General features: G+C 53.9%; 1 protein-coding gene and 1 pseudogene across 2 annotated transcripts in view; one reads left to right on the top strand and one right to left on the bottom strand.

Moving 5' to 3' along the window:
- CIB2 (calcium and integrin binding family member 2) overlaps nucleotides 1–25,933 on the bottom strand; it is a 26,803-nt gene extending 870 nt beyond the window's left edge. The window contains exons 1-5 of one of the 2 annotated variants that reach the window (XM_003942978.4): nucleotides 25,817–25,933; nucleotides 17,943–17,977; nucleotides 4,716–4,827; nucleotides 2,916–3,063; nucleotides 160–355 (exon numbers count right to left, since the gene is read on the bottom strand). In XM_003942978.4, coding sequence (XP_003943027.2) covers nucleotides 160–355; nucleotides 2,916–3,063; nucleotides 4,716–4,827; nucleotides 17,943–17,977; nucleotides 25,817–25,867 — 542 coding nt within the window. In that variant the 5' untranslated portion in view covers nucleotides 25,868–25,933. The remainder of the gene's footprint in view (nucleotides 1–159; nucleotides 356–2,915; nucleotides 3,064–4,715; nucleotides 4,828–17,942; nucleotides 17,978–25,816) is intronic. The other variant, XM_074392592.1, reaches the window with a different exon arrangement.
- Nucleotides 23,088–23,206, top strand: LOC120364136 (5S ribosomal RNA; annotated as a pseudogene).

Below are 25,933 nucleotides of genomic sequence, written 5' to 3'. Positions count from 1 at the left end.
CCCCGTCACACATCAGGGGCAAGGGGGCCCCGACTGTGGCCTCCTGCTCCCTGGCCACATACCACGTTCACAAACAGCAAGTGACAGGGGCTGCAGCCCCGGCGCCCTGCCCTGCCCTGCCCTGCCCTGCCCTGCCCTGCCCGGCTCCGGGCGCAGCACCTGAGGAAGTCAGGGGCCTTGGCGATCATGTCCTCGAAGTCAGCGAAGCCCAGCTTGCCGTCACCGTCCAGGTCAGCCTCCTCAATGACCTTGTCGCACACAAGCACCACCTCGTCCTCATCCAGCTCCGACTTTGTGAGCCGGGCCAGCGTCAGCTCCAGATCCTCCTTGCAGATGAAGTTGTCAGTGTTGAAGTCTGCTGGGTGGGGGTTGGACACGTTTGAGCCCGGGTTGGGTGCACCCGGGGACCCCTGCACCATAGCTCTTCCTCCCCGCTGGTCACACACTACCTCCACCAGCTTCTGATGTCCCCAGAGCATCTCCATGCACACTCTTGGGATGCTGGATTCCTGCCCCCAACAGGGCTCACCCACCAGGCATAGCTTAAACACCTACATCTACCACCTCAACAACCCAACGGTGACTAACCGTCCAGCCACATCCTGAAACAGGTCAAAAGTCCCAATCTGAGGTTTCCTGGGGACTTCCGCTGTAGGCCAGATAGCCCTTCCTGGCCTTAGCCCACAGCAGACCCTGTGCCCCCTTAGACTTCCAGAGCTAAGGAAACCAGGGCACAGGAAGGCCATGTGATTGAATCAAGGTCAGAGAGCCACATGGAGATGGAGCAGGGATTCTGATTGGGGCCTGTGTGAGTCTGAGACCCAGGTGTTCTCAGCTGCGTCACACTGCCTCAGTGGTGTGTGGCCAGGAGCCACGATGGCTCAGAAGACTCAGAATCGAAAGGCCCTTAGAGAGGGCCCATGCCTGGCCTTTGTGCACACAGAGCAGGGAACATGGTTTGATGCTACCCAGCAAAAGGCAACACTACTGCTCAAAGAACCCCAGAACGGTTCAGAGGACCAAGCCACGTGTGGCCGCGTCAAAGTGAACTCTAACTCTCTCTTACCGTTTTCAGCCAACTACCAGATCTGCACACGGGCTGTTTCTTCTTCCTGGGGTGCCCTCCCTGGCAAACTCCTGGTCATCCTTTAAATTTTGGCTCACACCTCACCTCCCAGTGGCAGAGCTTTCTAGCAATAAGGGTCCTCTCCCCCGCAAATGAGCTTCTCCTGCCCACTGGGCAAACTGACATGAACGGTGGCGATGAAAACCCACGGTGTGAGTAGGATACGCTCTTTCTCATTTAACTTTCAGAGCAAACCTATGAGACAGGCACAATTGAATCCCCACTCTACACATGAGGAAACAGGGAGGTGAAAAGGAGAAGCACCTGCCTGAGGTCACGTCCCTGGTCATCGTTGGACCCTAGAGCCCAAGCTCTTACGGGTGACTCTACCCTGTCTCTGCACAGGCCTGTGCACAACTCCAGGGCAGTGGCAGGTAGGATTCATCTTTGCCCTTGACATGGGACACAGCAATCTCTGCAAAGATTCACTGGCTGGCTGGATTCCTGTGGCCATTTAATAGGAGTAAACTGAGGCCAGAAGTGAGATGATTCTAGGTGCTAATGAGGCCCCAGGCCGCCCCAGCACCAGAATCACCCTGGCTGCCTTTCCCCACTCCACCCCCAGCCTAGGGCGGCAAGGGAGCCACGGTTCTTCCATGTTCCTGTGCCCGCTGGGCCGTGCGACCTGCACCCCCGTCTTGGGCAGACAGCAGTCCTTCCCAGGAGCAACGCTGTGGGGTCCGAGACTGGGCCCATGTCGGGTGGAATCTGGAAGCTTTTTATATGAGCCATGTGGGCATAGTTTGTGGAGGGTAGACTGGCAGGCATTTTCTTTCTGACATGCAAGCAAAATGTGGGTGTACAGACAGAAACCAGCGTCCTCCGAAATCAACACGACAACTAGAAAGGGAATCATCAGCCCCTCGTAGGCCCTGCTGCCTTGGGGTGCGGCGTCTGATCAAAGGTGCTGAGGACAGGTGGTTTGACCTTGACTCTTTGGGTCCGGGTTGGGTCCCGGCCCCTCCGTGAGCCTGAGCCATCTCAACTGCGTCCCCCAACGTGAGGTCGTGGGTGTGACGTTTGCTCCCGGTGGCTGTCGGAGAAGCGCCCAGTCCTTGGCTCGTAAGTCCCTGCTGCCCCCTGGTGGCTGGTGAGACAGCAGGCCCACGGGCAGGGCTGGGCGGTGTGACCCAGTGGCCCTGCTTCTGGCAGCGTTCTGGGGCTCCAGAGGCCCCCCTGCAGGCCAGACCTCACCACCGTGGCCAAGGCAGCCTCTCCAGCTCCTCCATGTTACACCTCAAAGCTGCTGAGTGATCTTTCTAGAAAACAGAGCTACACTTCCCCACGGGAAACCCCACAGTGGCCCTGGTGTCGGGAGTACTAGGTCCAAACTCCTTGGCTGGCTCTCACAGCCTCGCCCCAAATTACCTCCCCGGACTCACGCCGCCCCCACCCCACCACCTTCCAAGCTCCTCCACCTCCTTACCAAGCTCGGCGCTTCCCTGCGTCTGCACGGGCTGTGCCCTCTGCCAGGCCTGCCAGCCCCGCCCCTCCAGTCCGAGCCTCTGCTGTCTCTGCCTACGGGTCATGCCGGCAACCCCTCTCACACTCACCACCCAACCCGGGGTGGGCGAGGGCCTCCCTCCTGTGCTCTCAGGACCCCCCGCAGGTGTCTCTCAGGCACTGATGTCTCGCTGGGCCAGCCCACTGGACAGGCACTCTTCAGAGGACAGATCAGTCTCACTGTCCTTGGTGTCCCCAGGGCAGGAGCCAGCAGCCATCAGACCGCCCCAGGGCCCCAAATACTGCCCCCCTCACATTCAGGGCCCCCTCCTCCAGCCCTGGTTACCGTAGATCTTGAAGGCATAGTTTGCCTTGAGCTCTCGGGGGGCCGACTCGCAGAGCACAGAAAACATGTCCACAAAGTCGTTGAAGGTCAGATTCCCCTCGCCATCCTCGGAGAACGTCTCCACAATCCTTTCTTTGAAGGGATTCTCCTGAAGAAAACGCACGACACACACAGCAATCACTGTGGGTGCAGGGTAGGTGGGAGGGCCCGGCAGCCGGACTGCCAACCGTCTGCGTGACCCTGGAGGACGGACGGGATCCCTCTGAGCCTCGGTTTCCTCATCTGTAAAAAGGGAATCGTAATAGCACCTACTTAAGTGACTCGTGAGCGGACTGAATGAGCTAAAGTACGTAAGGTGTTTGTACCAGGCTCGGCACGTGTCAGAGCTCGGGAAGCATCCTCACGGGTCATGTCACATCACCAAGATGGGCACAGCCAGGGACGGTGGTGCACGCCTGTAGTCCCAGCTATTTGGGAGGCCGAGGTGAGGGAACTACTTGAGCCCAGGAGTTCGAGGCTTCAGTGGGCCATAATTGTCCCGCTGCACTCCAGCCTGGGTGACAGAGCAAGACCCCCTCTCCAAAAAAAAAAAATGCTGAGCCCAGCCAATGTGTTCTCACCAGAGGCATGGCTTCCTCCCGTTACCCAGGAGAGCACACACAGGCTCTGCGTGGACGTGCAGGGCGCGTCCACAGAAGAAGACGACAGCACAGGGCCCTGGCAGACCTCGGCTCAGGCCGCGATCGTGGGAGGCGAATGCAGGGTCAGATCACTGGGCCAGACGAGCAGCGGGCGTCACAGAGCCAGCTCAGGCCCGGGCCTGCCGTCGTTCCGTTCCTGTGAATCCTCTCAGACCACAGGGGACGCCGCCTCCCCCGGGGCGCTGTACACGGACACCTTCCGCTGATCCCCAGATCACCCGTCCAGAGCCCTCCCATCCCACCTAAGCTAGCACGTGGCCAGCCCCATTCTGTGCCCAGCTCAGGCCGGTGCAGTAGGCTCAGAGACAGACCACTTGGGTCCCACCCATGACTGCCTCACCCGCTCCAGCAACCCTCTGCTCTCGAGCCCCCGCTGGGCCAGGCGGGGTGCCCGTCCATGGCCGAGCCTGGGGCCCACTGTCTCTCAGGACTGGAGTCCCAACCAGAGCGCAGGCCCCAAGTGGGTGTCATATGGCACTCTGATCCCACCTTCAAGCCACACATCCCAGGCCTGGCAAGGGGCTACTAACGAAGTCCCCCTGTAACGGGGAGTTGTGCCCCAAATGCCTTCTCAATGTGGAGTGCACTTTACATATTGTGGATAAGGAACTCCTGAAATGAAACATTCAAATATACATGGTCTGAGGACCAGGAGCATCGGTCTCTCCTGGGAGCTTGCTCGAAAAGCAGAATCCTGACTCGACTCTGAATTGAGAAGCGATGTTATGGACGACCACCATGCTGACATCAGTGAGAAGCCACGGCCAGCCACAGGGGAGGCAGAAACACCACCTAACGAAGCAGACGCAGGCCTGCCAAGTGCAGCAGGCTTGGGGCCACTTGACAAAGGGAGAAGCAGACGAATGGCCACCGACGTCCAGCACCCCTCCGGAGCCCACACAGCTTATTTATTCAGAGTGCAGATGAGGAAACTGAGGCACAGAGAGGTTCTATGATCCGCTCAGAGCCACGTAGACACAAAGGGTGGAGCTGGGTTCAGCCCAGACCTGGGGGCCTCTGCTGATAGTCTGGGGGCGGCGCAGACCCCCTGCCCGCAGTGCAGACCCCCTGCCCGCCAGCAACAAGGCCCCGCGCGTACCCGCAGCTCTGGCATCTGGATGATGAGACTCATGGGCACGTGGACAATGGGACTCTTCCTGTAGTCCATTGGGACGAGGTTGGGGGCCAGCTCGTAGAATCGCGAATGCAGCCTTGGAGAAGAACAGAGGAAAAGTACTGGAGGGGCGCCGTCCCTGGGTCCCCGCGGCCTGATGCTGCCCCCTAGGCTTCTGCCTCTGCACACTCTCCTCAGCCAGGACCAGGTGAGGGGCCAGCTGGAGGCTCTCAGCTCTGCCGCCAGGGTGTGGGGTTGGGAGGGAGGTGAGTCCTGCCAGGCCGGGTGTGGGGTTGGGAGGGAGGTGAGTCCAGGCCTCCCCATTTCCACCCCAGCCCCCGCATCAGCACCACCACCATCACCCCATCCCTCACGCCTTGGGCCTGCAGCCAAGTCTGAAATTTTTTCCCCTTTGGGCTCTCATAAGGGTTTTCTGTGGTGGGGGTACTGTGCTAAGCACTCAACACATCACCTCATTTAATCCTCCTCTGCATCACTCTGCAGACAGATGCATCCTGACTCCAGTTTACTGCTCTGCAAACGGAGGGCTGAAGAGGTTCAGAGTGATTTGCCTAAGGCCACATAACTGGGGAGCATCAAGGGCCGGGGGTGGAGCCCAAGCCGGGAAATCCAAGCAGAAACTCTTAGTCACTCTTCCTCCTGCCACTCCTGAGGGTCCATCAAAACCTGAGCCCACTGCGTGGCCTGATGGCCCCCAACTTAGGCCCGGAGGGTTAGGTCTCTCTGGGAGAGCTCTCGGTGGCCCTCACACTCTCAGGAAGGCCCTGTGAATGGGCCACCCCTAACCTCTCTAGCTGGGGGCCGTTGAGACCCAGCCCGTTACCCTGCTGGGCCTGGCCCTCCCTCTTCACTGGTGGTCAGGTCCCTAGCTCCTGTCCCATGCTCCAGAAAAGCAAGCCCACGTCAGCGTGCTGCATGGACCCTCGAAGGTGGGAGGCATCCTGGCACCGTCTCACTTTGAAGGCCCCTTCCTCCCTGCCCCCTGCCCATTCTTCAGTCTTTCTTTGTCCTGTCCCCTTCTCCAGGTCCCTGTCATTCCGGAGAACAGTCTGCCGTCCCAAGACAGGTACAAACTATATGCAGATGAACTTGTGAGCTGGCTGTGGTAGCCTGTGCCTATAATCCCAGGGCAGGGGAGGGTCAGGTGGGGGACCACTTGAGGCCCAGAGTTTGAGACCCATCTAGGCAACACAGCAAGACCCTGTCTCTACAAAAATGAAAATAAATTAGCCGGATATGGTGGCTCAGTCCTAGCTTCTTGGGAGGCTGAGGCTGAAGGATCACTGGAGCCCAGGAGTTGGAGGCTACAGTGAGCTATGATTGCCCCACTGTACTCCAGCCTGGGCAACAGAGCAAGACCCTACCTCAAAAAACAAAACTTGTGTTCATTAAGTGCTGCCAGGGGTGGGACACTGTAAGGGGCACTGACTGGGGGCCGAGGTAGGTGACCTGCCGGAGGTGAAATCCTAGGCTGCTGGTGAATGGATTAGGCAAGATCCCGTATCTCCTGGACTTGGGCCTGCCTGCCACCCACAACGCCAGATCAGCCCAGGCACCAGGCTGGAGTGCAGTGGCGCGATCTCGGCTCACTGCAACCTCCACTTCCCGGGTTCAAGCAATTCTCCTGCCTCAGGCTCCCGAGCAGCTGGGACCACAGGTGTGTGCCACCACGCCCAGCTCATTTTTGTATTTTTTAGTAGAGACGGGGTTTCACCATGGTCTTCATCTCCTGACCTCGTGATCCGCCCGCCTCGGCCTCCAAAAGTGCTGGGATTACAGGCTTGAGCCACCGTGCCGGGCCAGCCCAGGCCTCTTTTTAAGTGACCCGACCCAGTGACACACCCCAGGTCCACCTTTAGCAAGCCATTCAGCACAGCCACCCAACTCTCCCTTAGATTCTGCCAATTCTTGTGGTCCTGCACCTAGCTGTCCTTAGCAAGGCACGTGACTACCTACCAGCTCACACAGATGATAACGCCAGCTACGGTTCGGCAAGGGCTTCCTCTGTGCCGGCCCTGGACTGACCCTCTGTGTGGACTGCTTTACTCGTTTTAATCCCCAGATCGCCCTGAGGGGTAGATATTAGTCTCCCATTTTCAGGTGGGAAAACTGAGGCTCAAGAATCAAATGTCTGCCCCATCCTACACAGCCAATGAGCAGTGAGGACAGGACTTGAACCCAGAACCCCTGGACTCCAGCCACTTGGCTCCTCCCTGCAAGTCAAGCCCCAGTCAGCATACCCTTCCCTGGCTCAGAGCCTGTCCAGGGCCAATGAACTGTAACACGCGCACTTTGCCAGTCGCGCGTCCCCGTAAAGGAGCCTAAACTCACACAGATGTGCCATGATTTGCGGGCAGAGCTGGAGGGAAAACCTCAAAACTGGTACTTTGGGTGGGAGGCGGCTCGGAAAATGCCAGGGTGGTGGGCTCAAGCTGTGACTCTCCACAAGAGGGCACTGAGGACTTTCTTTGCTCCTGTTTCTTGTGTAGAGAAAAAGTACTCTTTTTAAAAATTTTTTTTTGAGACGGAGTTTCCCTCTTGTTACCCAGGCTGGAGTGCAATGGCGCGATCTCGGCTCACCGCAACCTCCGCCTCCTGGGCTCAGGCAATTCTCCTGCCTCAGCCACCTGAGAAGCTGGGATTACAGGCACGTGCCACCATGCCCAGCTAATTTTTTGTATTTTTAGTAGAGACGGGGTTTCACTATGTTGACCGGGATGGTCTCGATCTCTTGACCTCGTGATCCACCTGCCTCGGCCTCCCAAAGTGCTGTCTTTTTTTTTTTTTTTTTTTTAACACCATTCCCAAATAAGGAATGACCACTTGTTTCAAAATTCATGCAACTTCTTTCATAATTCATGCATCTGGCACTTTCACATATCCATTGTGCTTCCAACTAACATTTCCTACTTGACCTTGACCCTGCCCCACGTGTTAGGGTGTGATGTTAGAGTGTTTCTGGGGTTGACCTATACCTCCGAAGTTCTGTGGGATGACTGCAGCAGGAGCATGAAGTCAGGCTGAGGTTGGAGCCCTGCCTACATCTCACTAGCAGCACGGGTAAGCGGGTTAATCCACTGGAGAATAAGTTTCCCTATCAGTAAAGCAGGGGCTGTTTTACTGTTCTCACACTTGGATTAAATAGGATGGTGTTCATAAAACCACTGGCCTTTGGCCGGGCGCAGTGGGTCACGCCTGTAATCCCAGCACTCTGGGAGGCCGAGGCAGGCGGATCACAAGGTCAGGAGCTCAAGACCAGCCTGGCCAATATGGTGAAACCCCATCTCTACTGAGAATAAAAAAATCAGCTGGGCGTGGTAGCGGGCACATGTAGTCCCAGCTACTTGAGAGACTGAAGCAGGAGAATTGCTCGAACCTGGGAGGTGGAAGTTGTGGTGAGCCGAGATCGTGCACCTCAGCCTGGGGGACAGAGCGAGACTGTGTCTCAAACCAAACCAACCAGCCACTGGCCTTAAACTGGCAGCTTTTAGCTGCCTGACATGCCAGGGGCTCCCGGAAGGGGCGGACTAGGGAGAGAGGCCGTGGGTGCTCGGCAGGGTTGGGGAGGTATCTTCTGTGGTGGGAAGGCCGGCTTCCACCCTGGTACACAGATCTGTTCTGAAACAGTAACTAAAGACACATTGACATTTTTCTTTAAAGAAAAATCCAAGGAGAATTTGAAATCCCAAATCACTGTGAAAAAAACTCTAGGCATTGTCAAAGAACTGATCTCTGCACCTCTCCCCCACTAAAGGGTGCCGAGTTCAGGAAGAGCTATGTATTAGTCCGACTGTAACATCCAGGACCAGAAACAATACTTACGCTACTCAAACTGCTCCAGAATATGAGGCAAGAAATGTGAAAGCCCCCACTTCTTTTTACAAAGTTAACAAGAACCCTGATACCAGAATCTAATAGGTACCAGAATGGACCAATGGCACTTAACATACATAGATGAAAAAGTCTTATAAAATAACATACTGGGGGCCAGGCACAGTGGCTCATGACTGTAATCTCGGTGTGCTTTGGGAGGCCAAGGTGAGAGAATTGCGTAAGGCCAGGAGCTTGAGATCAGCCTGGGCAATGTAGTGAGACTGTGTTTCTATAAAAAAAAAATGAAAAATTAGGTGGGTGTGGTGACATGCATCAGGAGTCCTAGCTACTCAGGAGACTCAAGTAGGAGGATCTCCAGCCTTAGCAACAGACTGAGATCCTGTCTCTAAAAAAATAATAATAATAATAAGTAAAGAAGGCCGGGCGCGGTGGATCACGAGGTCAAGAGATCGAGACCATCCTGGTCAACATGGTGAAACCCCGTCTCTACTAAAAATACAAAAAAAATTAGCTGGGCATGGTGGCACGTGCCTGTAATCCCAGCTACTCAGGAGGCTGAGGCAGGAAAATTGCCTGAACCCAGGAGGCGGAGGTTGCAGTGAGCCGAGATCGCACCATTGCACTCCAGCCTGGGTAACAAGAGCGAAACTCTGTCTCAAAAAAAAAAAATAAATAATAATAATAATAATAAGTAAAGAAAGAAAAAATAACATACTGTTAAATCAAGTCCAAGAGTTTAAAAGAATAATACGTTAGGACCAAGTAGGATTTATTCCAGAATGCAAAGATGGTTTGATATTTAGAAGTTTGTGGGCCGGGAGCGGTGGCTCAAGCCTGTAATCCCAGCACTTTGGGAGGCCGAGGCGGGTGAATCACGAGGTCAAGAGATCGAGACCATCTTGGTCAACATGGTGAAACCCCGTCTCTACTAAAAATACAAAAAATTAGCTGGGCATGGTGGCGCGTGCCTGTAATCCCAGCTACTCAGGAGGCTGAGGCAGGAGAATTGCCTGAACCCAGGAGGCGGAGGTTGCGGTGAGCCGAGATCGCGCCATTGCACTCCAGCCTGGGTAACAAGAGCGAAACTCCGTCTCAAAAAAAACAAAAACAATAACAAAAAAACAGAAACAAAAGGAGTTTTTCTTAGGAGCAGAGACAAAAGGATATCGCTCTCTTTCTTTTTTTTTTTTTTTGAGTCTCAAAAAAAAGAGAGCGTGACACCCTTTTGAGTCTCACACTGTCACCTAGGCTGAAGTGCAGTGGCGCGATCTCGGCTCACCGCAACCTCCACTTCCTGGGTTCAAGCAATTCTCCTGCCTCAACCTCCTGAGTAGCTGGGACTACAGGCACCCACACCAGGCCCAGCTAATTTTTGTACATACTGGGGATATACCTCGCAATGTAGGATGCCTGTCGTCACGGTTATTACGTAACATGTCTCCCCAGAAGCACCAGTCAATATGCTATCGGCCCTCCGGGTCCATGAGTTTTGCAACCATGAGTCATCCGAAGATGAAAAATATCTGGGGAAAAAATGGCATCTACACTGAACATGTATAGATTGTTTTTCTTGTCATTATTCCTTAAACAATACAGTATAGCCACTCTTTACATAGCATTTACATTGTATTAGGTATTATAAGTAATGCAGTAATCATTTAAAGTATACAGGAGGGGACAATTTAAAGCACATAAGAGAGGCCGGGCACGGCGGCTTATGCCTATAATCCCAGCACTTTGGGAGGCCGAGGCGGGTGGATCACAAGGTCAAGAGATCGAGACCATCCTGGTCAACATGGTGAAACCCCGTCTCTACTAAAAATACAAAAATTGGCTGGGCATGGTGGCGCGTGCCTGTAATCCCAGCTACTCAGGAGGCTGAGTTGCCTGAACCCAGGAGGCGGAGGTTGCGGTGAGCCGAGATCGCGCCATTGCACTCCAGCCTGGGTAACAAGAGCAAAACTCCGTCTCAAAATTAAAAAAAAAAACGATTTGAAATAGAAAAAGTTGAGAAGCTTTTCTACGCAATAGTTTTTCTATTATGTACCAACATTAGCCTTTTTCAAAACAGGATTTGGCTGAGTGCAGTGGCTCATCCCAATAATCCTTTCCTCTTGGGAGGCCAAGAGGAAAGGATTGCTTGAGGCCAGGGGTTTGAGACCAGCCTGGGCAACACACTAAGATAATTTCTATACTTTTTTTTAATTAAAAAAATTGAATTCACAATTTAAAAGAACCAAAAAAACCCCAAACCAACTAAAATTGGTACAAAACGTTCTAATTTTGAAGTATCAAAAACACCGTAAAAGTTTAACAAAGGATATAAAAACATTTTAGGTAGTTAGATAACTATTGTACATTACTGACTGGAAAGACTTAATGCTGTAATGATGAGAATGCTCTTCATTTTTCTGTAAAACGAATATGATCCTAATCAAAACCTGCAAATGATCTATTTGGGATCTGGCCAGCCTGATTCGAAAGTTTGGTGAAGTCTTTCTTCAAGCTACTGGGGAAACCCTGAAAAAGAGAAACCGGGAAAACACTTGTCCCTGTCGGGTATTAAAAGCTATCATAAGGACAATACGCGAAACAGACACTGGCGTTTACAAGGCAGACTAGTACGAATGGTAGATCCGCACATACATGAGAATTAGCCCGTGATACAGCATTTGAAACCAGTGGGGAAAAGATGGATTCCTCTGGAAGTCACGAACTAGCAGTCCACATTCATGCCTGGTTTTCATATAGCATTGAAAAATAATTAAATTATATTAAAATAATAAATTTAGAATTTTGTTGCCAACATATACAAATTGAAAGATCTTATAAACCTGGGTTTCTTCATCAAGCTGGTCCTGGATTCCCCCAGGGTAATAACTAGCTGGGGCTCAGGAGCAGCTATTTCTGCAGATGCCCATTCTAAAGAGTTCCCATCCGACTCAACAGCTCCATTGATTTACAGTGCATATTGGCCCCCGTTAAAGGCAGCTGAGCTTCAGACTCTTGGGTTATTCAATGAATGATCTGAGGTCAGAAGAGCATATAACAGCAGTAGAGAGACAAAGAAAGTTTTAAAAATATCCATATTTGCCAGGCACGGTGGCTCACGCCTGTAATCCCGGCACTTTGGGAGGCAGAGGTGGGCAGATTACCTGAGGTCAGGAGTTCGAGACCATTCTGGCCAACATGGTGAAACCCTGTCTTAAAAAAATATATATCCAGGGACGGGCGTGGTGGCTCAAGCCTGTAATCCCAGCACTTTGGGAGGCCGAGGTGGGCAGATCACAAGGTCAAGAGATCGAGACCATCCTGGTCAACATGGTGAAACCCCGTCTCTACTAAAAATACAAAAAATTAGGTGGGCATGGTGGCGCGTGCCTGTAATCCCAGCTCCTCAGGAGGCTGAGGCAGGAGGATTGCCTGAACCCAGGAGGCGGAGGTTGTGGTGAGCCGAGATCGCGCCATTGCACTCCAGCCTGGGTAACAAGAGCGAAACTCCGTCTCAAAAAAAATATATATATATATATGTATATATATATATATATCTCCATATCTTTGATCAGGAAATCTGTTGGAAGTATCCAGACATGTGCAGTTATGTGAATGGCACAAGAATATTTACTGAAGCACAAATTAAAATTGTGAAAAGTTCAACTACACAAATTAAGAAATATCTGGAAACCATCATTCTCAGCAAACTAACACAGGAACAGAAAACCAAACACCACATGTTCTCACTTATAAGTGGGAGTTGAATAATGAGAACACAGGGACACAGGAAGGGGAACATACCCCAGGATCTGTCGGGGGTAGGGGGATAGGGGAGGGATAGCATTAGGAGAAATACCTAGTGTAGATGATGCGGTGATGGATGCAGCAAACCACCATGGCATGTGTATACCTAAGTAACAGACCTGCACATTCTGCACATGTATCCTGGAACTTAAAGTCTAATAAAAAAAAAATTCAAAAAAGAAATATGCATTAAACGCAGTCACTTAAAATATTATATCAGAATATCTAATGATACTGAAAGTTGTTTTCAAGATGTCAAATGAAAAAAGCAGAATATACTGTATAATCCCTTTTTTTTTTTTTTTAAGAAAAAGCTTGCATACATTTATATACCTACAAAAAGAAAGACTAAAAGTAAGGCCGCTCAGTAAAACGTCAGTGATGATTTTGGGTATCAAGGAGACACTAAGATCGTTTTTCTTATCTTTTTTAACTTTAAAAATTGTGATACAATAACATAAAATTTACCATCTTAATTATCAGTTTTTCTAAATTGTGGTAAAACGCGCATGCCATAAACTTTGCCGTCTTAACCCTTTTTATGGGTGCAGTTCAGTGGCATTAAGTATGCTCACATTATTACATAACCATCACCACCACTGACCCACCTCCAGAACTCTCTGCATCTTCCGAAACTGAAGCTCTCTACTAATCAATTCCTCCTCCTCCCAGCCCCTGGCAACCACTGTTCGACTTTCCGTCTCTTGGAATCTGACTACTCTAGGTACCTCATGTAAGTGGAACCCTACAGTGTACGTCTTTTTGTGACTGCTTATTTCACTGTGCATAATGTCCTTAAGGTCCATCCAGGTTGTAGTGTGGGTCAGACTCTCCTTCCTTTTGAAGGCTGAATAATGTTTTATTGTCTGTCCATATCACATTTTGTTCATCAGTTCCTTTACTGATGGATTGCTTCCACCTTTTGTGGATAACGCTGCTATGAACGTGGGTGTACAAACGTCTCTTCAAGACTTTGCTTTCAATTCCTTTGGGTACGTCCCCAGAAGTAGAATTACTAGATCATGTGGTGATTTTATTTTTGAGGATCCACCATACTATTTGCTTTAGCTTTCTTACCTAATTTTACAACTTGCGTAAGGAAAAGCAATTTTAAGCTTTTTTTTTTTTTTTTTTTTTTTTGAGGCAGAGTCTTGCTCTGTAGCCCAGGCTGGAGTGCAGTGGCGCAATCTCTGCTCACTGCAACCTCTGCCTCCCGAGTCCCAGTTCAAGCAGTTCTCCTGCCTCAGCCTTCCGAGTAGCTGGGATTACAGGCGTGTGCCACCATGCCCAGCTCATTTTTGTATTTTTAGAAGAGACAGGGTTTTACCATGTTGGCCAGGCTGGTCTTGAACTTCTGACCCTGTGATCCACCTGCCTCAAGCTCCCAAAGTGCTGGGATTACAGGCATGAGCCATCTTGCCCGACCAATTTTAAGCATATTACAAAACAATACCATCTGACTTTTTTTTTTTTTTTTTTGAGACAAGTTCTCGCTCTGTTGCCCAGGCTGGAGTCCAGTGGTGCAATCTCAACTCACTGCAACCTCAACCTCCTGAGCTCAAGAAATTCTCCCACCTCAGCCTCCCAAGTAGCTGGGACTACAGGTGCACACCACCACTCCTCGCTAACTTTTTTTTTTTTTTTTTTGAGACAGAGTTTCGCTCTTGTTACCCAGGCTGGAGTGCAATGGCGCGATCTCGGCTCACCGCAACCTCCACCTCCTGGGTTCAGGCAATTCTCCTGCCTCAGCCTCCTGAGGAGCTGGGATTACAGGCACGCGCCACCATGCCCAGCTGATTTTTTTTGTATTTTTAGAAGAGACGGGGTTTCACCATGTTGACCGGGATGATCTCGATTTCTTGACCTTGTGATCCACCCACCTCGGCCTCCCAAAGTGCTGGGATTACAGGCGTGAGCCACTGTGCCTGGCTTGTATTTTTTTTTTTTTTTAGAGAGACAGGGGTCTCACCACATTGGCCAGCCTGATCATTAACTCCTGAGGTCAAATGATCCACTTGCCTTGGCCTCTCAAAGTGCTAGGATTAAAGGAGCCACACCGTACCTGACCACGATCTCACTTTGATAAACACATACGAAAGAAAACACTGGCATAATCTATACAAAAAGATGAACTGCCATGATTTCTGGGTCATAGGTTTATAGCTAACATTTTTTGTCTTCTGTTGACTGGCTTCATTTTCTAATTTTTCTGCAATCATTATGTATATGTGTAGTAAGTCATTAAAACAGGTTACACAAAGCTTTTCAGAGTTTGAGAAGATAAACAATAAAATAACAAACAGGCAAACACCGTGGGGTGCTGGCTGGGTGGGCCTCTGCGTGCACTAAGAAGACAGGGACTCCTGTCCCGCTGATTAAGGAACACAGCCTAATTATGGGACAAGGGAAGTCCAAATGCCAAGCTCTCACCTATAAAAAGCAAGGTGACTGAGTGGGGTGGGCTGCCCACACGGGCTCAGTGGAGGAAGGGAGGGGCTGTGTCCTGGGCAGCAATTGGATCTGCGTGCGTGGGGGCAGAGCAGAGGGAAGGAGAACTGGAGGCGGGCTGCCTGTGACTCGGTATCACTGCCCCAAAGCTGCCAGAGAGCTGGGCCCCAACCTGCAAAGAAAAACCTCCTTCTCAAGTTTCCTCCTCGCCATCTGGTCAGTACTCAGGGAGCAGCTTACTAAGAAAACCATCCCGGTGTGGGTGAGGAGGTAGCATCCCTGAAAGGCGCTTGGGAGCAGGGAAGACCAGCAGAGGCCTGGGGGCTGGACAGCCTGGCGCTGCCGCTGGCCTTGCTCTGGGCTCCCGGACCTGAGAGGGCTCTCCTGGAGGGGTGATCAGCCACGCTGGCCTCGCCACAGAGAAGGCTGCGGAAAAACGAAGGGGCTGAAACTGGAATGGAGCCATCGTGGCCGTGCCTGGTCCCTCTAGAGACAGGCAATCCGGAATCCTGTCTTGTCTTACTACCCTTCCCTGAGGGTGGACAGATGAGCAGCAGACCTCCAGGTAGCTCCTTCCGTGTTCACAACACCGTCACCCAGGCCTCCCAGACGCAGGGGCCCATGTGCGTCATCCCCACGCTGCAGACGGGGCCTCCGGCTCGGGTTTTGCTCTGATGCTGTTAGAACCTGGGGTGCCGAAGTGTGCAGAGGTGGGCATGCCAGGGCTGTGGGAAGCCAAGACACCCCTGCCCAAGCCCTCTCACCTGCCTGGCACCCCTCATCTTCCAGGACGCCAGGGATACCCTTGATATGGTCTGCTGTGTCCCTACCCAAATCTCATCTTGAATTGTAGTTCCCATAATCCCCACGTGGCAGGGCAGGGACTTGGGGGGAGGTAACTGACTCACGGGGGTGGTTACCCCGTGCTGTTCTCGTGACGATGAGCGAGTTCTCACGACAGCTGACGGTTTTATAAGGGGCCTTTCCCCCTTTGCCCAGCACTTCTCTTTCCTGCCACCATGTGAAGAAGGACGTATTTGCCTCTCCTTCTGCCAGGATTGTAAGTTTCCTGAGGCCTCCCCAGCTATGTGACTCAATTAAATCTCTTTCCTTTATAAACTACCCAGTCTCGGGCAGTTCTTTATAGCAGCGTTAGAACGGACTAACACAACCCCCAAAGCCCATCATATTGGATCTGATTCCTGGACTGGCCTTCAAGCTCCTCTCTTCTCTTCCCCATACAGGCAACCTTGCTGAGCTCAGTAAGACCACTGGAGGATGCGGGTAGCAGGCGGAGCGGGAGAAGCTGGCCTGTCTCTCACCCGTGCTGCTCCCCAGCCTGGAATGTTCTCCCTCAGCCAATCCTGTCTTTTTTTTTTTTTTTTTTTTTTTTGAGACGGAGTGTCGCTCTTGTTACCCAGGCTGGAGTGCAATGGCGCGATCTCGGCTCACAGCAACCTCCGCCTCCTGGGCTCAGGCAATTCTCCTGCCTCAGCCTCCTGAGTAGCTGAGATTACAGGCACGCGCCACCATGCCCAGCTAATTTTTTTGTATTTTTAGTAGAGAAGGGGTTTCACCATGTTGAACAGGATGGTCTCGATCTCTTGACCTTGTGATCCACCCACCTTGGCCTCCCAAAGTGCTGGGATTACAGGCGTGAGCCACTGCACCCGGCCCTCTTTCTGCCACACACTCTCCATCGGCTCACTTGTGGCTAACAGGTGCCATGCCCCCGTCAGTCCTGCCTGATAGCAAGTCTGGTGGGGAGCTGGGTACCTGGGCCCAGGAACTCTGTTAGAGCAGCTGGGGGAACACTAGGGTGGCAGGGTGTTGGGGGTGCTTATAAAGGAGATGACTCCGGAGTTGGGTCTGGAAGTATACATAGCAATGCTGCGGGCAGAGGAGAGGAGGACACTCTGGGGAGTGGGGAGAGCCAGTGCCAAGGCCGGGGCAAGGGGCTTTTGTCGCCAGAATGAAAATGGCCATGGGTCTCAGAAGACAGGCAGGCTGGGCTTGGCATCTACAAAAGCAGGGAATGCAAAGCTCCCTGGTGAGGCTCAATGAGGCTCCATGTCAAGAACTCTGAAAGGTAAGAGGTGCCACAAGAATGGCCGGGGTGACAGCCATGTTATCCCAATACCGACAGCCACCCTGTCCAAATGGGGACCTCGCCCCTGACATCTCTCAAGCTACAGAGCAAAGCCCACTTATCAAACACTATACCCCAGTGTTGCAATGCTGCAAGGGTAAGTTTCGCCATCCCCACTTTACTACAGAAAACGGAGGCTCAGGGAAGGCCAAATGGCTGTCCAAGGCCACAGAGCGGAGAAGTGGAAGCAGAGCCCAGGGCTGCCGATGCCGGGCCGGGGGGCTTTGCCGCTTGCCCCGACTCTCTAAGGTGATGGAAGTGGGGTGTCCCCTGCCCACGCAGGAGACAAGTCAGAACAGCAGCGTGGGTGGAGAGGAAAGCCGAGAGGCACTGCCTGAATGTGCAGTGGTTAGCGCAGTGACAGGCTGCCACACGGTTCTCTTGGGAAGCTGCAGTGGGCTCTGCTCCCAGCCTGACCATCGATCTCCAGGGAAACTGATCCTGGGACTTTGCTGGCTTTTAGTGCCACCTGATAGCCCAGGCAGAGGGGTCCAGCGAGGCCCGTGGGGCGGGTTTCTGGGTATTCAGTGATTCCCGCTCACCATCTGCTTCTGGGGTTCTGAGGCTGCCAGTCCCCTTCATCCTTCCTATCCCATCTACCCCCACCCCCACCGACACCAAGGAGAAGGGCTGCCCTGGGAAGAAGCAGACCCCAATGAACAGCACAGGGGTGATGGGCATGCCCTCAACTTTCAGAGGTCTCGGGAGTGGAAGAACATCAAAGCTGGAGTCAGAGGGCCCTCAGGGACCCCTAGTCTAACAGACAGGGACTCGGGCCCTGGGAGGAGTGGGAAGCCTTAACTCCACCCAGCAGCCCAGTGGCAGAGTGGGGACCTGAACGCGGCTGCTGACAGAGGCCGATGCTCCGCCTCAGCCCCAGCTGGCACAGCCAGCCCATGCGGGGCGCCGCAGCCGCACCCGGCCCCAGACCCAGTCCCGGCAGCAGGAACAGTCATACTTACTTGAGGATGTCCTTCTTATTGAAAAAAGTGCAGTCCTGTCGGAGGAAAACACACGGTCAGTGTGAGGCTTCCTGTCTCCTCTCCTGCTCAGAGGCCTCGATGTCACAGGGCCTCCCAGGGGACAGCCCTGGACTGGGTGCAGAAGAGTCACTACTGTCCCTCTCCACCCCACCCTCACCTGCCAGGGACAGCTGGTTCTAGTGGGTACAGAAAACGCCTCCCCAAACCTTTGTCCATCCCGGGCTAGGCCTAGGGAGCTTAGTGCGTGGTGGGGGGCTGCAGCGCACTTCGGGGTACTCATTTAGGAGGGAGATGGAGTGCTCACAGGTAGGCGTGGCTCATTTGCATGCCAGCGGGATACACTGGGGGATGACAGGCAGGCAGCTGGGAGACAGCTCCGAATGAGGAGCCACAGGGCCACCTCGTGTGGCTGCACGGGGTGCCAGCCTCGCTGCATTAGTGAGCACGGTGCTAGGCGGGTTGTGCAGCCCCAGGTTCAGAGACTGACAGTTCCAGGCACACAGGCTGGGGAAGCATCAGTATGGGCCTGGTGTTCTGAAGGCAGAAAGAGATGAGGTCACCCAGGGAAGGAAGTGAAGACGCGGGGGACATGGGGCAGGGAAAGGTGGGCAGGGAGGAGCCAGGTAGGGTCTGTGGTAGAGGTGAGGGTAGGGGCTGCTGGGGACCTCCGGGTGGGGGCAGCACTTGGCTCCTAGGGCCATTCGGATGACTAACTCATCTCAGACGGGTCCCGTCTTTGTCTACACGACCTGCCTCTGTCCACAGCGTGACCTGCCCAAGGTGAGTATCACCCACTGGCAGTCAGTGACAATGACCACACTGGCAGGCCACGGTCAGAAGGACGAAGGGGAAAAGGACCCGGCCCCTGGTAAAATGACGAACCGGGAAGGGCTTTTCTGCTTCTCGCCTGCTGCTTAGCTCCTCCGCCTTTGTCCCCTGCTACGGCCTGAAGGGAGAAGGCCTCTTAGGTCTGCAAAGCCCGGGTCCCGCAGGACCTCCTGGGGCCGTAAGTGACCAGAGCCAGCTCTGATGAGGAGCGAATGGCTGAAACTCAGGCCAGCAAACAGCCAGGCTTGCCCTGCGTGAGACCTGAAGCCGCTGGACATCAGGGCAATTGAATTGTGCACTGAGAAGACCAAGAGAGAACGCCCGAAAGGTGCATGCAACATCTGGGGTTTCCACCGGGTGCTCTCAGGGAGCTGAAGCAGGGAGAGCTGGTGGGAATTTCCAGGCCCCATTTGGCCCAACAAGTGTGTCCTAAACCACCTGCTGCTCCCTGGGAGTTACACTTAGGATCCATGCTGCCTTCTTGGAAACACAGGGGGTTCTCCTGAGGGTCTCGGCTTTGCTTTGGGCAATGGTTCCTCTGTAGGAGCGCAGAAAGGCTCAGGCCGGGGAAGCAGCGCCTCCACTCCTCAGCCAGCACAGGCAGAAAACTCCCGACTTAGCAGGCCTCAGGCAAAGACAGGCTGGAGACAGGGTGGACTGATTTCTCAGCAAACCCCAGAAACGCGGAGCAGAAGGTGGACTTCCCTCCACCCCAGGGCTGTTTCCATGGTCTAAGGTGCCCAGTGAAAGGGCCAGGGCTCTCCTCACCTAGCCCGGAGGAGGCCGTCAGCAGAACTGGCAATGGGGGGAAGCCCCAGCTCCTGCTCTCTTCCCGCTGATCTGTCCTCCCTCCCCTCCCCTCGCCTCTCTCCTATCCCATGGGTTGGAAAGGAACTTCCCAGGTCCTGACTCAAGGGTTCTACTGGCAAAAGATGCCAATGCTTCCATATAACCCTGCTTCCCATCACAATTCCCTATACCTCCCTCCATCAATGGTCCTCCGGGTATGGCTCCTGGACCAGCAGCATCAGCCTCACTGGGAACCTGGTGGTAATGCAGATTCTCAGGCTCCACTCCAGCTCTCCCAGATCAGAAACTCTATGGGTGAGGTCCAGGGATCTGCATTTTAAAAAACCCTCCCAGTGATGCTGACGCATAGTGAAGTGTGAGGACTTCTGCTCTAGAGCAGAATCACCTGGCGGGTCTATTTCAGCTACCTGTGCTCCCCACCCCTCAGCAGACCACAGACAAATCATAGAGAAATCCCCAAGGGTGGATCCAGGCATCACTGATTTTCCTTTTTCTTTCTTTTTTTTTTTTTTTTTTTTTTTGAGATGGAGTTTCACTCGTTACCCAGGGTGGAGTGCAATGGCGCGATCTCGGCTCACCACAACCTCCGCCTCCTGGGTTCAGGCAATTCTCCTGCCTCAGCCTCCTGAGTAGCTGTGACTACAGGCATGCGCCACCATGCCCAGCTAATGTTTTGTATTTTTAGTAGAGATGGGGTTTCATCATGTTGACCAGGATGGTCTCGATCTCTTGACCTTGTGATCCACCCGCCTCAGCCCTCAAAGTGCTGGGATTACAGGCGTGAGCCACTGCGCCCAGCCCAACCATCAGTGATTTTCAAAGCCACTCAGGTGGTTCCAACGTGCAGCCCAGGCTGAAAACCATATCCCAGCCAGTACATGATGTACCACACACCTGGGACTCTGAATATCCAATTTTGTTTAATCCTTATCATTAGCCGATGGGGGTGGGCCTTATGTCTCTGTTCTAAAGATGGGCAACTTGAGACTTAGCGAAGTTGAATAGCTTGCCCTGTTACACACACACAGCCCGGGAGGGCTGGGAGAGGAACGCAGGCATCTGTGCTTTCCTTTCTACCCGCCCCACCCCTGCTACCTTTTTTTTCTTTTGAGACAGAGTCTCAGTCTATCACCAAGGCTGCAGTACAGTGGCATGATCTCAGCTCATTGCAACCTCCACCTCCTGAGTTCAAGTGATTCTCCTGTCTCAGCCTTCCGAGTAGCTGGGATGATAGGCACGCGCCACTACGCCTGGCTAATTTTTGTATTTTTAGTAGAGACGGGGTTTCACCATATTGGTCAGGCTGGTCCCGAACTCCCGACCTCAGGTGATCTACCCGCCTCGGCCCCCCATAGTGCTGCGATTACAGGCATGAGCCACTGTGCCTGGCCTTCTTTTTTTCTTTTGAATGGGAGTAGAGCTTGCCCCCCCACCCCCCGGCAAGGAAGCAGAGGCAGGAAAAGATCCTCTGTGTTTCTTGACCACTGCCGAGTATAAACAGAACTGCCGTCCACCCGTGACCACTGTACACCAGCCAATCCATGTGGAGTCACAGCATCTGCTATGTATTCCTACGCCCATACACAGCAGGTGCTTAATACAGGCTTGTGGGACGAGGGACCAGACTTTTCCACAGCAGTTACGTTATTTCAGTGGCTGCAGAGTATCTCAGGGAGGGCATAGCCCCTGCCTGGCCTTAACCTTTCTTCTCTTTCTGAACATTTAGTAACACCCGTTTCTTGGTTTCAACATCAATGATGAAGCTGCCATGAATCTGCTCATCAGCTGATGTTTTACTGTTTCTTCTGTTGCCTTGTTTCCCTAGGACTCACCCAAGGGAGGCAGTGCACAGAGGGTGAATATGGCAGGTGTCCTTAAAATCTTCTCGGGGCTCAGGGTGGCCTGGCAGTGTGGCAAGGGAAAAGGTTTGGTAGTCAGAGTCAAATTCTAGTCTAGCTTCAGACCCTCAGGCACGTCACTCTCCTTTCTGAGCCTCAGTTTCTCCATCTGTAAAGTAGAAATGATGTCTCTCTGAAGGGGACATGTGAAAAGCAAACGTGATAAGGTGCAGGAAGTCTGAGGCCCCAGCTGATAGGATACAGTGCGACACTCCATCCACCACCCAAGGTCCCAAAGGCGTCTGTCTCCCCAGTCTCGGTAGCTCTGCTGTCTTTCCCTTCTCTGGAGTCGCCAAAGACCCTGCCCACCACTACACCCTCAGCTGCCCTGGGAGCCCGTGTCTGAAGGAACCCTTTCTTATACTTCCAGAGAGCACACACCCCATCACTGCCTGGCTCCTGACAGTACACAGGGACACAGGGACAGGTCTTCAGGCAAAGGTCCCAGCTCAGGTCAGGGTCATGAGGAGCGGAAGGAGGGAAGGAGCGAGGGGGTCTAACCCAGGAATGATGGGTCCTCAGAACTTTGGCAGCAGAAAACAGACAGGCTGAGCTTTGACAGTAGAAGCCCAGAGGCTTCCCCAGCCAAGGCTGGAGTTCTGCCTCCAAGCCTATGCTCATCCTATTCCCCACCCGGAGTGCCCTCCCCTCTTCCCGCGGGCTGTGCAAATCCTTTCCTTTCTCCAGAGCTCAACTCACGGGTGACTTGTTCCGGACAGCCTGCCTGCCTCCCATCTCTTAACACGCCTGGTCTGCCTGTGCCAGCGGTCAGGAGCTGAGCCATGGGCCGTCCCAGTCCCGGCTGTAATGGAAGTGACTCTCCACCCAGCTCGGCCAGCTCAGGCCTCAGCACTGCCCAGGTGACCATCACATGGCCCAAAGTCAGTCTCCAGGGTGATCTCGGTTAATCTCCACAAGAGCCCAGTGACATGAGTTGTTCCCATTTTAGAGGTGGGGACTCTGAGGCCCAGAAGGGAACAGTGGCTTGCTAAGGCCCGCAACATCCACTGCCCGGCTGACTTGAATCTAGGACTTGAGAATTCTTGTCTGGAGTTCTTTGTCCTCCTAGAGCCATACCTTGACAAATATTTGTCCATTCACTTTACAACATCCTCTAAGCATCCCTTTCGTGCCTGGACAGGGGCCACATGAGAAGGGACACGGAGTGTACACAGTGCGGTGCCCAGTATAGACCGTTCTGTGGCTACAGGAGGAGCTGGAGATGTGACTGTGTCAGGCTCCCTGAGTACTCCCAGCTGAATGGGGGAGTCAGGGAGTCATTCCAAAGAGGTGAGGCCTGCCCCGGACGGAAAGATGGGCCGGACTAGGTTAGCAGAGGAGCGGGGAGAGCAGCAGGAGAACTGGGCAGGGGGGAGGGAGGGCTTGGCCAGCAGCCCTTCAGTGTGCCTGGAACTTGGGGTCCAAGGGAAAGGGAGTAAGAAATGAGGCTGGAGGCCACGTGCAGTGGCTCACGCCCGTCATCCCAGCACTCTGGGAAGCCAAGGCGGGTGGATCACCTGAGGTCAGGGGTTTGAGACCAGCCTAGCCAACATGGCAAAACGCTGTCTCTACTAAAAACACAAAAATTGCGTATGGCCATACCACCCTGAGCGCGCCCGATCTCATCTGATCTCAGAAACTAAGCAGGGTCGGGCTTGGTTAGTACTCAGATGAGAGACTGCCTGGGAATACCAGGTGCCATAGGCTTAAAAAAAAAAAAATACAAAAATTAGCTGGGTGTGGTGGCGGGCACCTGTCTTTCCAGCTACTTGGGAGACTGAGACAGGAAGAATTGCTTGAACCCAGGAGGTGGAACTGGGAGGCAGAGGTCGCAGTGAGCTGAGATCGCGCCTCTGCACTCTAGCCTGGGTGACAGAGAGAGCAATATTCTATCTCAAAAAAAAAAAAAGAAAGAAAGAAAGGAAAAGAAAGGAAGAAAAAAGAGACGAAGGAAGAGTGAGAGGAGAGCTGAGAGGCCGCAGCACAGGAGCGTGGGTGGCTGGAGGGGGACAGGCAGGACGGGCGTGAAAGGGAGCAGTCAGACCTCCAGTTTGCGTGAGACTGAGCAGGCCCAGCCCAGGGCCCCGCTGTGCGGACGGAGGAGGTGACCTCCAGGTGAGCTACAAGAGGCTGAGTCACAGGCCTGTTCTTCACTGAAAACATGGGTTGTAGGACAGCGAAGAGTGTGAATGGCGGGAGGAGCAGCGGTGGGTGCTGGAGAGGCTGTGAGCCCTGTTTTGGAGTTTAAGGGGTCTGGGGGATGGCCGTACAATGAAGAGGAGTGGCCTGGGGAGAAGCTTGAATGTTGGGAATCACCAGCACCGGGAACCAGGAGGGTGCGCCCTGCCTGGGAAAGGTTAGACTGCCAGGCTGGGAGGTCCCAAGAAACCCTAGGGGTTACTTGGGGGAGGGCGTGCTGTAACTCAGGCTCACCCGCACTCAGCCCCGGCTGCCACAGGCTGGCTGGAGAGCCAGAGGGAAGGAGATGTGGGGCTCTCGGGTTTCACAGCTCTCATTTCTCCCAGCACGCCTGGCGGGGTCTAGCTAGGCTCTGGCAAAGGATCAGAACCCAACACTGGGACTGGCTCCGATGGGTAACCCAATGCCAGGCTCCCCACCCCATGAAGCTACTCTTCATTCCGAGCACGGCTTACCTGCTTGCCCCTGCCCACTCCCAAGCCTTTACCCAAGCTGTCCCCTCCACCAGGAATGCCTCCTCTGGGTCTCACCAGGCACAACTCTGCCTGTCTTCCCAAGGCCTGCTCAACTGCGGCATCGTTTCTGGACTCTGCCCCCCTTCTCCGCTGGCCTCCCACTGCCCACCAGTGCCCTTCCCGAGAACACACTCCACCACCTGCCTCTATCGCACTGGGAGTCTGTCTCTGAGTGTCTGAGCATGAGTGTCTTGGGGACAAAGAGCACACGTGGCCCAGTCCAGCCCACTCGCAACTGAAGAAGTGAGCCTGGGAGTCAAGATTCAAAATCCTGCGTGAGCCCTGAATGGCTCCTCAGCCTCTGTTTACACTTCTGTAAAATGGGCTAATCATCCACCTCACTGTGATGATTGAGTGGATGCACAGATGGTATCAATTACTGTGCTTGGTATACAACAGGTGCTCCATAAATGTGGCTCCCCTCTTCCCAGGGCCTCACCTGGGGACCTGAGAAATCCATTACTGACAACTAGGGCTTCTAGGAGGAGAAGGGACCTTTGTTTTACCTTCACCCACATCAGAGGACCCACACTTCAGGCCTGCTGTCCTTCACAGCCAAAGAAAGCACGGTTACACAGACTGGGGAATGTGGGTCTTGAAGGGTTAGAGAGATCATCTGGGGCAGGGGGCGGGGTGCAGCATCCAGGCCCAGGAAATGGCACGGGCAGAGGGAGAGAGGGAGGGAGGAATGCGCCTTGGGAGTTGGAGCAACTGCAAATGGTTTTGAGGCAGCTGCCATGCAGAGGGCAGCTCTGCCTCCAGGTAGCCCGCCTGCCTCTCATCTCGCCAGGACAGCCCCTCATCTCGCCAGGACTGCCCCTCATCTCCCCAGGACTGCCTCCCCAGTGTCTGGGGAGACTAGGATGCGGAGGTGAGCTGGACAACAACCCAGAGCTCTGGGTAAGCCAAAGGGTTGGGCTTCATTCCGCCACCACAGTGAAGTTTTTACGTGGGTGGGACAGCATCGGGATTCCAGATCTGGAGAGATGGCTCTGGAGGCAGGAAAACCTAGAAAGGTCTAAGGAGGAGGCCGCTGAGGGCCTAAGGGAGCTGGGAGAGGTGGCCCTGGAAGGCCTGCCTTGCTCCAGTGACCTCCATGCTGGGGTCAGAAGGAGAGGCCCCAGCAGATGAATAAGACAGTCCCAGCTGAAGGCTGCATGAGTGCACCGATGCACCCCACCCCTAGCCCGGACAGGACCCAGCTCTCATTTTTGCTTTATAGAGACTTGCTCTCCTGGGATCCTTCCAGGGACTGCGCTCCTCCATCCAGACGAGTGTACTGAGTCCCTCTCCCGGGTCAGGGTAGGCGCTGAGGTGGGTGGCTGGGGAGGGGTTTGGGTGCTGCCTAGGGTGACAGTAGAAGCCGGGGTAGCTGGAGCGAGGCGCGCCTGAGAGGCTCTGCCAACTGAAAAGAGCTCTCATGCCACCGGTGGGGAAACTGAGGCACGGCGCAGGAAAGTCACCGGCCCAAGGTCACGCGGCGCGCTGAAGGCAGAGGCAGGGCTCGAACCCGGAGAGCAGGCTCTCAGGAGGCCTCGGCCGGCGGCCGGGAGGAGGGAGGGGCGGCGGGGCCCGCGCTGGGGGCCGGGCGCGCCGGGCTCACCTGGTAGTTGTCCAGCTGCTCCTCGGTGAAGATGGTCTGCTTGTTCCCCATGGTGGCCGCCGCGCCGCCGCTCGCCCGCGCGGGCTCCGCCTCCCATCAGCGGCCGCGGGACCCGGA

The sequence above is a fragment of the Saimiri boliviensis genome, chromosome 2 (assembly GCF_048565385.1).
Source record: "Saimiri boliviensis isolate mSaiBol1 chromosome 2, mSaiBol1.pri, whole genome shotgun sequence".
Lineage (NCBI taxonomy): Eukaryota > Metazoa > Chordata > Mammalia > Primates > Cebidae > Saimiri > Saimiri boliviensis.
The sequence above is the reverse complement of the archived record's forward strand: the minus strand, read 5'-3'. Positions and strand labels throughout refer to the sequence as shown.